The sequence below is a fragment of the Zeus faber genome (assembly GCF_960531495.2).
Source record: "Zeus faber genome assembly, chromosome: 13".
NCBI lineage: Eukaryota > Metazoa > Chordata > Actinopteri > Zeiformes > Zeidae > Zeus > Zeus faber.
The window spans coordinates 8,098,634-8,111,350 of record NC_137198.1 but is presented as its reverse complement, the minus strand read 5'-3'; the positions used below and the strand labels follow the sequence as shown (position 1 = coordinate 8,111,350).

Sequence of the window (12,717 nt, the reverse complement as noted above, 5' to 3'; positions counted from 1 at the left end):
CACAGCAAATGCAGATCAGGAATCCTCCTTCGGTCTGCCAAGTGATGTGAAGTCAGAATGTGAAACCATTTGGATAAATTAAGGTTTTAAAGTCTATGGAATCGCGGACGACACCGCGCCTTCTCCGCATGATTTAAAAATGTAGCGCTGGACGCGAAGAAGAAGCGCTGACGTCACTTCTGTGAACAATGTTTTAAAGAAACAACAACAAATAACAACCAGAAGCAAGAAGTTTCACTTCTCCGTGAAAACGTTATCTCCCTGTTGTTATGGATTATGAGACGAGGGTGCCAGAAGCTTTCAATTATATGGCCGAAAACGCTGTGTATCGCCGCTCCCAGGAAACAGCAAATCCCAAAATGCATGGTTGCATGCATGGAAAAGGTTTTGTTATACAGGGCAGCCAGATGGTTCTCCTGACCACCAGACCTCTAGAACGTCCCCTTGAGGGTCCTCCTCACCTTCACGCCTTCAGAATGTTCTCCAGAGTGTCCTTCCGAACGTCCTCCTGACCTTCAGTTTAGCTTCCTCCTCCTGGAGGATCCAGGACCTTGAGTGACGGCTTGGTGACTGTTATTTTTAATGACTTCAACAGATAGATATTCATGTAGTAGAGCAGGGAAGACTTCAAAAACCCAATGACCTGTGTGTATGGGTGTGGGTGTGTGGATGGGTGGGTGGGTGTCCCCGATTCGTTGACTGACAGAGTGTGAGTTACGATTTGTTTGTTTGTTTGTTTGTTTGTTTGTTTTGAGTCGACCTTCCTGGGTAAACAAACTCTCTCTGCCTCCCCCCACAGGTCCAGCCGAGGTCCCCATGATGTCTCCCAACGGCTCCATTCCACCCATCCACGTTCCACCAGGGTACATCTCACAGGTCAGTCAGTGGTGTGTGTGTGTGTGTGTGTGTGCGCGTGTGCGCGCGCGTGAAATCAGAAATCGTTGGGCATAACTAGCGTAATTATAATTCTTTCCCCCGCTTATTCCATCCCCTTCTCTTCAGCGAGAGGAATAGAAATAAAATCGAATAATTCTAAGAGGAATCTAAAGACTGGAACACACTAAGTCCCTTGAATTAAAATGTTTGTTAAAAAACGTCCTGACTTCTTTAGATTGTTTTTTCTAGTATTAACATTGCATTGCATTGCATTTAGCAGACGCTTTTATCCAAAGCGACTTACAATTATTCAAACACCGACGGACGCAGCCATCAGGAGCAATTAGGGGTTAAGTGTCTTGCTCAAGGACACTACAGCATGCTACCACCCCCTTTAAAAATGTTGTCAAATAAATCAAATTATTTTGACATTAGTTTGATATTTTACCTTGTTTTCTTTAAAAAAACATTGACAACGGATTTTCTCCTGTAGCTGAATGTTCCTATTTTTTTTTTTTTTAAGGGTAAAAAAAGAAAAACATCAAATGTTTCACTTACTTCTTGTTTTTGTCATTTTTATTTATTTTCAATTTCCACCATTTTCTCGAGTTGCCACCGACATTTAATTTCTACAAGGGATACCAAAACCAGAAGACTTAAAAAAACAAAAAACAAACTAGGGCAAAAGACCAGGACTCGGTTTTTCCCGTCCCCGTGTGCACACACTAGAGGATTCAGCAGACCTTAGAAGACCGGTGACCACGGGGGATCACAACATCTTGATATTTAATTTCCGATCAACTCAAATCAAACAACGAAAATCTCAATGACCCTTAACTTCAAGATTTCCGAACGGTTTTGGAGATGTGAGCGACCCCCACGCACAACGCCCCGGCTCTTCCTACAGGCAAGATAGGCTATGATCTTGATGTGTGTACCCCGCTTTAGTGTAAACTAGGTATTAGTTAGAACGATAGAGGATCCTCACACACACACACACACACACACACACACACACACACACACACACACACACACACACACACACACACACACACACACACACATACACCCTACAACTACTGCCTCCCCCCCAAGTATTTTGTGTTTGTGTATTTGTGTTCCAGTGTGCAGGGTATTCCTAAACCCCCCCGGGCGTGCGTGCGTGTGTGTGTGTGTGTTTGTGTATTCGGTGTCTGTGTTCCATGTGTGGGGGTACATTTTTTGGCATTGCATGAGTCTTAAGTGTTTTCTCTCTCTCTCTCTCTCTCTCTCTGTGTGTGTGTGTGTGTGTGTGTGTGTGTGTGTGTGTGTGTGTGTGTGTGTGTGTGTGTGTGTGTGTGTGTGTGTGTGTGTGTGTGTGTGTGTGTGTGTGTGTGTGTGTGTGTGTGTGTGTGTGTGCTCTCACTTGACGTTGCGTTGGTGCGTCCAGTCCAAGTCTTGCGTATGCATCTGGGGTGGGTGGGTGTGTGTGTGCGCCAAGTATGAGTGGGAAACACTGTCACAGTTATGTAAACAGGCCTGATAGGCGAGGTGGGGTGTGTGGGTGTGTGCTCCACATGTACCCAAGCCGGGACGTTGGCCCTGTTTTCCTGTAAACACAGTGTTTTTTTTTCCTCAGCGGGGTGCAGGCCTTTCCCCACCCCCTTCGCTTCTTCCTCCTCCTCCTTGTCCTACAAGCACTTCCTCTGCCGCCCCGTCTCTCCGCTTCGTGGGTGTAATACTCCTCCGCCTCTCCTCCTCCGCTCATCCTCTCCTCCTCATCCACTCCACCTCCTCTCTTCTCTCCTCTCTGTTTTTCTTTCTCGAATTAGTAAACTCTTCTCCATCCCCTTCTCTCCTCCCAATCTCCTCTTCTCCCCCTCCTATATCGGGTTGTCTTTCTTGAATTGCTGAAATCTCTCCCTCCCCTTTTCTTTTCCACCTCCTCCACTCCTCCTCCTCCTCCTCCTATCTCTGTTTTTCTTTCTTGGATTAGTAAAATCTCCCCCCGGCCTCCTGTCCAGTTCATTCTCTTTCTCTTTTTTTCTCTCTCTCGCTCTCTTTCTGGCACCGTTTGATTTCTCTCGATCCTTATCTCGTCTCCCAGCGCGTGTGAATATACCAATGTAATTTTGCGGGTGGTGTGTGTGTGTGTGTGTGTGTGTGTGTGTGTGTGTGTGTGTGTGTGTGTGTGTGTGTGTGTGTGTGTGTGTGTGTGTGTGTGTGTGTGTGTGTGTGTGAGATGTTATTGAGGACAAGCAGATGACATCCCTTCTCTGCGGGGGGTGTGTGTGTTTGCTGTCTGCTTGGAATGCTGGCCAGTGAAAGTGTTTGAATGGGTGGTGTGTGTGTGTGTTTAGTGTCCGGGTGAATGGATGTGAAAATGGAATCTGTGTGATGCGACGCAGTTCTTAAATTCAATTGCGTTGTCATGGAAATCATATAGAACTTCCGGAGATGGAGAAATCCAAATTACAATCCAAAATAAGGACAAAAGGATGAAAACCAATTAATCCAGAAATGTATGAAAATGAATGAAATGCAAATACATCAGTGAGCTGTCATCTTCTTTGAAAGTCCTAGTTTGAAGCAGTGACTTCATTTCGATTTTATATTATCTGATGCAATATTTTATATTGCATCAGAAAAGTTTATTATTATTATTATTATTTAATTTGGGGTCCAGCCCCTTTTGCTATTGTTAAAGAAAAACTGACGTCAGTAGTGTATGAGTGTCATTGATCCTCCGCACTCAGACAAGATGAATGAAATGGGTTTTCAGGGCAGTCCCAACATGCCATTCTCCATGTTTGATCCAGATCGGTCCACTGTTAAGGAATAATTTATTAAAAAACTGTGGGGGGTTTTTTATCATTGCCGCAATGCACGCCCATGCGCAAATGACGGCTCGCACATGTCACAGGATAGCGTTGCAGTCTAGTGACACACACATATAGGTACGATTGGACTTTAACTAAAGGGATATAAGATACAAACTCTTAACCATACAGAGTTACAAAGTGACAGGTATTATTTTACCAGGAGACAATTGGATTAAACATAGTGCAGCGTATTAAACATCATAAATATATATACGCTTCTGAGGACAACTGACACGCACAAGAGTAAATTATACAAAATAAAAACCCAATAACACCACTGTCAGAATTTACAGACATTCCAGAGATGTCAATGTGTACAATCTGGTGACAATAACCGTGAGAAATTACAAAATACAAGGAACAGGTATTTATTGTGTGTTTCGTATTACATGTGTGTTTTGTATTATATTATATGTTTTGAAATATCTTCATTCTTTTTGTTTTTTTGGGTTCCCTTCCGGATGCCTCAAAGATTTGTTACACCGCCACTCATTACAGCAAAAATGTGGAGCCCACTACACACAATTTATTTTTATTATGTCTTCTACAATTGGTGATTAATTAATGATCGCTGTAAATAATGGTGATTACAATATTGACTTAAATAATCGTGTTTATTGTTTTCGCCATAACGATGCAGCCCTCCTTCAGAATGATAACCGCCATTAGTCTGGGCGTAGGAAACCCACCCACAGCCGCAAACACCGCCCCATGATAGAATTACACTGTAACCAGGCCGGAACCAATGAACTTCTGCAGTCACAGAACACACTGGAACAGAGAGCCAGAGCACACCCGTCCATTGAACTTTAACGAAGGGCTGAGTACCCTGGACGCGTATTGCTGCCTGCAGTTATATTAATTTTATATATATATATATATGTATATATATAAAAACTTAATTACTGTTTTTAACCGATTGTCACCAATATTTCACCTGATATCTTAACCTCCTTGTTTCTTCTCTTCTTCCCTCCATCCATCCCTCCCTCCCTGCCTTCATCCGCCCAGGTGCTGGAGGACAACACGGGGGTCCGTCGGGTGGTGGTGACTCCCCAGTCCCCTGAGTGCTACCCTCCCTCCTACTCACCCGCCCTCTCCCCCACACACCACCTCCCCCCCTACCTGGCTCACCCACACTTCATCCCCAACTCCTTCTACCCCCCAGTTAGCCCCGGAGAGCTGCCCCCACACCAGTACTACCAGCACCACCTGCCCCCCATGTACGGAGACCCAGGTACGACCCCTCTTTATATGTGTATATATACAGTACATATATTTTTTTCCTATTTATTTCAAGGCTTAATATTCAGGTCCTTAAAAAGTATCAGAATATTAAGCCTTAAAAGTAATTAATTTGGTTTTTAGTTATGAGGTCTATGAGCACTTATTTATTTCAGATTTTATTTATCCATATATTCATTTTTGTCAAATAAGTCAAGTTCTTCTGCATCAGTCTGATGTTATAAAACCCGAAGCCGACCACTGCACCTGATACTAGAGGCACGAGTCGTCCAAATATAAGCTTTACACTGTGAATAATACATTTAAAAATGTGGAGGACACATTTTTAAATGTGTTGTTCACAATTTAAAGCTGATTTTAATCTTCTCCCCTTTTAGAAATCATCAACGTCTATGGGATGTCTAACTACATCGGGCGGGAGGAGAGCTACAGCAAACCTCCGCCCAAGAAGATGAAGGAGCAGCGGCAGCTGGAGCGACAGAACCGCCTCAACTCCCCTCCGTCCACGCTGTACAAGAGCAGCCTGGGCCCCGTGCACAACGGATACAGGTGCCTGCAAAATAGACAGGACTCTTGATCCTCCCATCCACCCCCCTCCACCTGGCTTCACCGGGTTGGTTCTTGTCGCGGCTGAACAAACTTGTTGTTGTTGGAAAGGAGACACGGTTCTGTCTTTTGTCCACGGCACAATTAAAAAACGATTAAAACTTGAGTAAACTTCACTCCAGGTTCAGGCTTGAATCGTGCGGATTAGTCTCCTAATCTGGATATATTAAAAGGGTGTAGTGGGAGTGTTCCTGGTGGGGGTGGAAGCAGTTCAAGCCCCAAAAAACCCCCAAAACAAATCAAGTTGCGTCAAAGTGTTGCTACTGGTTAAACGGCGAAATTGAAGTTTTCTGTCTCTGACTTTCTTTTGAAAAACTACTGTGTGGTTGGAGTGGGTGAAGTTGTAGATTCTGCAGCGTTCTAGGATATGAATGCCGTCCAACATTTTGGATTGCATGCCGGGAGCTACTTTCAGCGAATCAAGATTTTTTTTCCGACTTTTTAAGGTTCATCTTCAGTGTAGCTTCCTGTTATGAGCCAGAGTCGGGTTCAGGTGCACTGTTAACTTCATCTGAACTCAGTATAAATTCCCTGGAACAGGAAATTAAAGAGTTTTTGTGTTTATTCTGCTCGGTTTAACACACTTGTTTACCACGCAAATGTGGTAAATATGTGTGAAATCATCTATGGTGTTTTTTAATTCTATTTATATTTTTATTATTATATTTGATCTATTTTTTATTTATTTTCTAAGGAAAAAAAAAATTGACTTATTTATTAAAGAATATGCGATTTGTTGCAATAGTTTATTTATTCATATATTACATCATATTATATTATATTATATCATATTATATCTATATTTTGGATGCAGTAACAAATCCCACACCCCCTCGCTGGGGTCCGTGGGGTCAGGGGGAGGAGCCAGCAGTCCAGGGGGGAAGAGGCCCGAGAGGAGACTGAGAAGCAGCCCCCGAAACGGGGAACCAGACACACACACCCAAGGTGAGACACGCACGCATGCACGCACACACACACAGACACACACACACAGACACACACACACAGACAGACACACACACACACACACACACACACACACACACACACACACACACACACACACACACACACAGTGAGTTGTGAGGTGGGTTTTGTGTCATAATTCTTATTATGTTATTATGTTGTGAAATAGGTAGTATAAATGATTCAAATAATAGATAAATTATAGATTAAATCAAAAAACTATTTGGTAAAATAATATAAAAATAAAATAATAGACAAGATAGATTTTTTTAGGTAAACCAATATCTAAAATAAAGAAAATAGGTCCAGAGTCCACAGTGCAAATCCATCAGTCAAATTTTAATAAAGTTGAACTCTCTGTGAAGGAATTGCTGCAGAATTGCAGCAAATTTATTGGATATTGGAATTTTAACTCACGTACCGTGACATGTCCATTGAAATAATTGGTGCAAAATTTTGCCAAGATAAATGCTAGACTTGGAGACCTGGAAACACACACACACACACACACACACACACACGTCTCCTAACCTTTTATCTCTGGTTTTATTATGACTTTTCCGTCTTTTTATCTTTTTTTCTGTTCTTTCCTTCTTCTTTTCTTCTATAAAATGCCTTTTCTGCTTCAAGTGAAGCACTTTGAGTTGCCCTTGTGTTGTGAAAGGCCATCACACCTTCTCAACACACGCCGCCTTCTTAAAATGTTAAGTTGTCTCTGGTTCTTTTATTTCACCTGAGGAGAACTGCAAAGATCTATCCAACAAAGAAAACACCGTGTCCAAATGGGGGAAAAACCTTTTTCTTTCTGTTCTCTCTGCTTTCTTTACTTTATTTAAAGTACCCATCTCGTCATCTCGTCTTTTTTCCTTCCAACAATAGTAAAAATAACACAATATGGTGACAATGTGAAACAGCAGAATTTTTTCTTTGGTTGTTTTTTCTCATTAGGTTTCGTTAAAATATTTAGGCTTTTTGTGTATCTGCACTGACGTGTGTGTGTGTGTGTGTGTGTGTGTGTGTGTGTGTGTGTGTGTGTGTGTGTGCGCGTGCGTGCGTGCGTGCGTGCGTGCGTGCGTGCGTGCGTGCGTGCGTTTGTACCACCCACCGACTAGTCAACTATGTAATTTGTTGTTTTTTTTTATCAGCGTTTAAACATCCTTATAGGAAATGGGGGAACAGTTGGGGGAGGGAGAGGGGGGAGAGCAGGGTGAGAGAGGTTGCCTAGGTAACCACATAGCTGAACCTGTCCCTCAGTGCTATCGCTTTCCCCCGCGCTACAATACGAGCCTTGTTGGGCACATACCTGCAGCGTCCCACTAGGAATGAAGGGAACCTTTGAGCTCCACACACACACACACACACACACACACACAGACGGACACACGTGCACGGTTGCAGACGTCAACACACACACACACCTGTTGTGCTGTTTGACTTAATGATAAATTTTTTTGACAAGGCAGACGTTTGCTGTCCCAGGTTTATTAAAATACATACACATCCACACGCGCATGCATGCGCACACACACACACACACACACACACAGACACGCACACACACACACACACACACAGACACATTCATAAAAACAGTGCACAGTGGGCCATCTGCAGAGGCGATGACAGAAAAGTCTCCCTAGGGACACATAGACTTTCCTTCTCTCTTATTAGAACTGTCAGATTCTCTCCCCCGCTGAGTGTTGGTACGGTCCAATCTCAACCAGAATGGACTGGCAGGCTGTTCCACCTGGTGTGTGTGGGTGTGGGTGTGTGGGTAGGTGGGTGGGATACACTGTGTTTATGCACATTCAAATAATTAGTAATTTTTTATATGAGTGTGATTCCACGGAGGCAGTTCCAGTGTGTGTTTGAATAGATGATTAAATTGCACTTAAACACGTGTGGAAACAATGCATGTAGCAGTGCATGTAGCAGTGCATGTAGCAGTGCATGTAGCAGTGCACGTAGCAGTGCATGTAGCAGTGCACGTAGCAGAGCACGTAGCAGTGCACGTAGCAGTGCACGTAGCCAGACAGGCAGATGGACTCACTCATTCGATTATGTCTAGACACGTGTAAATAACTTGCACATGTGCGCACAAATGTGTATTTACATGCATTAGACATTTGAGAAAGTGAACCTGTAACACACACACACACACTTAGACACGTGCACACACACACACACACACACACACACACACACACACACACACACACACACACACACACACTGGCGGACCAAGAGATTGTCGAAAAAAATCCAACAAAAGCTTGATTGTCTCGTCGGAGGAGAGGAGCCGGGAACAGAGAGCGAGAAAACCGAAAAGGTGTTCTACTTCATGGTTTCATATCGTACAAAATAAAATAAGCACACACACACACACACACACACACACACACACGCGCGCGCACACACACACACACACACACACACACACACGATAGGAGCAAGCAAGCTTGTCAGCATGTTGTCAGTCTGTTTTTGGGCTAGCAGGGTCTCAGTACTGCCCTGGTGATCAGGCTGTGTCAGCTCAATGTACCACACACACACACACACACACACACACACACACGCACACGTGCGCACACACACACTTACCCCGTGACTGGGCTTCCTGTAAAACAATCAGAGCATGAGGGTCTAAAGAGGGGGTAGTACAGAAAAGCGAGGGATGGGGGGAGGAAAGGAGGACAGAAGAGAGGGATGGAAAGAAAGAAAGAAGGAATGATGAATGGAGGGATGGATTTGATATTTTGGGATTAGATCAGATGGTGGTAGGACGGAGGAGTGCAGATTATGGACATTCCTAAAGACCATGTTACTGCCTGGCCAAACACAGCCAAGCCTGGTCCAACCTAGAATACCACACACACACACACACACACACACACACACACACACACACACACACACACACACACACACACACACACACACACACACACACACACACACACACACACACACACACACACACACACACACACACGTTGCCCTTGGTTTCTCTCCCTTCTCTCTCTCTCTCTCTCTCTCTCCCCCCGACTCAGCGGGTCCCTCTTCCTCAGAACTTGGTTGTGGAGCAGAAACAGATGTGGGCCCCCGTCCCGTCCCCTCCCGTCCCGTCCAGTCCCGGTCTCCCCCAGTTCCATTTGTCCCATTCGTCTCCGTCCATCCTGTCCTGTCATTTCTTGTCCCTCCCCGTCCATCCCCTCTCCTCCGTCCTTCCCCCGGCACGTCACGTCCCCTGCCTTCCCTTTTTTTGTCCCCCGTCCCGTCCCCTCCGCTCCTCGTCCATCCTCCCCGTCCCGTCCATCCCCTCCTGTCCCTCCCTCCCCGTCCGTCCCCCGTCCCGTCCCCTCTGTTCCCCGTCCGCCCCCCCCCCCCCCCCGTCCATCCTCTCCTGTCCCTCCTGTCTCGTCCAGTCCTGCCCCGTCCTGTCCATCCATCCCCTCCCCCTCTTGTCCAATCCGTCCCCTCCCTTCCGTCCGTCCCCTTCAGACCCATCCCGCTTGCCTCCCCCCTCGTCTTGTCCGCTCTTGTCCATCCCGGCCCATCCCGTCTGGTCTCGTCCTGTCCCACCCGTTCCGTCCTGTCTCACCCCGTTGTCCCCGTCCCCGTCATGTCCGTCCCGTCCCCACTCCATCCACCGCCCCACGCCCACCCCCATCCCCTCCTGTCCTATCCGTCCCCGTTCTTCCTCCATTTTGGGCTCTGCACAGTCGCCATCGCAGATCCTGTCTCTCACTTCAGGGGACTGGGGTTTCAGCAGAAACAGATGGACCGTCTCTCTCGGCCCATCCCCCTCTCTTTTAGCTCCTCCATTTTGGTTCCGCGTCTTCCCTGACGGCTGAGCCAGATGTGCACTCTTGACTGCTGCTCAGAACTAAGAGGAAAAATACAGGAGATGGTGAGGGAATTTATAATATTCTCTTAGTCTTCTTTTAAAAGCACGTACACTCAAAGTGTCAATCCGTAGGATTATCAGTTAAAAAAAAAAATCCCACGTTGGGTATTTATCTCGTATTTTTTTTGATGCCGATTCATAAGAAACAGCCATTCAATGTATTCGCGTTCTGCATCTGCCCCTACGTATGCCGTTTTACATTGTTGGTGGCGGGGTCCGCCACAAGAAGTGAAGGGCAGCTGTGGTGAATGACCCCCTTAGAGGGAAGACGAGCGTGAACATTTCTTTTAAACAAAAACATTGCAGTTTCGCCTGAAATTCTGGAACTTTGAATTTGAGTTCAATCCACCCAACAGGTCATGGATTTTCACTTTAAAATGGAGTTTTCCCCAGATGGGTTGGATGAGGTACAACTGAATCAGCAGACTCGCGGCCATACCAATGTGATGAGATGGAGCTTGTAACCGTAGTGTAACTGAGCTCAGAGCCGCTGTTTATCCGTCTAAGAATAGCCCATATTTCCGACTTCCTGTTAAAAGTGTATCGGTTTTGACCCCGGTGTCTTTCAAGGGAGAGGAATCCACTCGCTGACTCGCTGACTCTCCTTCTTATGAAGCCTAAAGATATTTTTAGTTCGGTGACGACGATAACAAGAGACTTATTCCGCCCCAAAAAAGAAAGAGGAAAAAAAAACAAAAAAAAAAAAAACCCCAACAACACAACGCGCTGTAATGTTTGGCTGACGTCATCCCCCTTCCTCGTTAGGTCACGTGACCTCTGACAGAGACATGACTCAGCACTTTTTCCTCTCCCGACATCCCATCGTCCCTGGCGTTGTGGCAACAGTCCCGACGTGTGAACACCCACCCGCTCCCTCCCCCTCGCCGACTGTTTTGGCTCGGATCGCCATGGCGACAATCTTCCCAAACTCAGAACTACTCACAATCCCCTCCTCTTCTCCATAAAGCCAAATACGGCCGTGGCAGCGGGACCGGCGGTTGGAGGGTGGAGGAAGAGAGAGGGACGGAGAGAGAGGTTTTGTGATTTGGTTTATTTTACTATAATAATATTTATTACTACATTATTTGACTTATTATTTGACTATATTACCAGTTTACGCCATTTGGAGGGCCAGGTCAGTGGTGCGGCTATACGACCATGTATTTCCGGAAAGACATCAATGTTTTTATTTACATATGAAAGTACACTGGACGATAGTATACACATGTGATAATAATAATAAAAACAATGATCATCTTTATTTGTATCGCAGCTTTCATACAACATACAACTCAGTAGCAGTAACTCAGTAACAAGGCAAACAATTAAAAAAAACAAAAAAAAAAAACGCTAATAATAATGAAATTATATTATACAGATTTTGGGTCATCAGTTTATCCCTTAGTCCCCAGCAAGTGATTTTCAATCATTATTACTCCAAGTATGTAGTATGATAATAAATAAAAGTATAAAAATACTTCCCCAAACAAGGCCTTCTCCTGATAAACGATAAATCTCTCAAATGGAGATGGAACATTTTATTTTATTTTTTAACTTTTTCAAACTTTTTGGAACCAAAAGATGCGCTAAGAGCAAGAAACGACCACATAATAATAAGAAAATCAATATTTATCAATATAATATAAAGTAATGAAACAGCACATTTCAACAGGGTCCATGTGTCTGTGAATATACAGTAATACTAGCTTGTGTCCACTAGCATTCCAGTGTGCACTCCCTCTCTAGGCTGAACTGGGTTAGATGGGGTCAAGGTTCTGAGCTCATCTCAGCCCTCGTATCCCACAATCCCTCACTCTCTGGCCAGGTTGCGGTCACGCACGCACCACACACACACACACACGCACACAAACTTCCTGGAAAAGCGGAGCATTCCTGTCACTTGGCAACGGAGGAGAAAGATCTTTACTCGGTGAAAGTGTCGCTCCAGACTCGATGCTCTCCCTCCCTCTCTTTCTCTCCCTCCCTCCCTCCCTCTCTCTCTCCCTCTCTCTCTCTCTCGCTCGCTAGCTCTCTCTCGCTCTCTCCATTGTGTCTTCATTTGATTTCTTTTTTGCCTTCTCTCTATTGCCTCCTTTTTTCCCTTCATATATCTTCCTTTTATCTCTGACCTCTCCCTCCCTCTTTCCCTATCTCTGGCCCGCCCTCTCTTCCTCCCTCACTTTCTGTTTTTCTGTCTCAATCTCTTTCTTTCACTCTTTTCCTCCCGCCCTCTCTCTCTCTCTCTCTCTCTCT

General features: G+C 45.0%; 1 protein-coding gene across 1 annotated transcript in view; it reads left to right on the top strand.

The window, feature by feature from the left end:
• Nucleotides 1-12,717, top strand: part of fndc3ba (fibronectin type III domain containing 3Ba) — a gene marked incomplete at its 3' end in the record, with an annotated part of 117,825 nt that overhangs the window by 64,032 nt on the left and 41,076 nt on the right. The window contains exons 4-7 of the mRNA XM_080012989.1: nucleotides 800-876; nucleotides 4,752-4,977; nucleotides 5,363-5,534; nucleotides 6,406-6,536. Coding sequence (XP_079869115.1) covers nucleotides 800-876; nucleotides 4,752-4,977; nucleotides 5,363-5,534; nucleotides 6,406-6,536 — 606 coding nt within the window. The remainder of the gene's footprint in view (nucleotides 1-799; nucleotides 877-4,751; nucleotides 4,978-5,362; nucleotides 5,535-6,405; nucleotides 6,537-12,717) is intronic.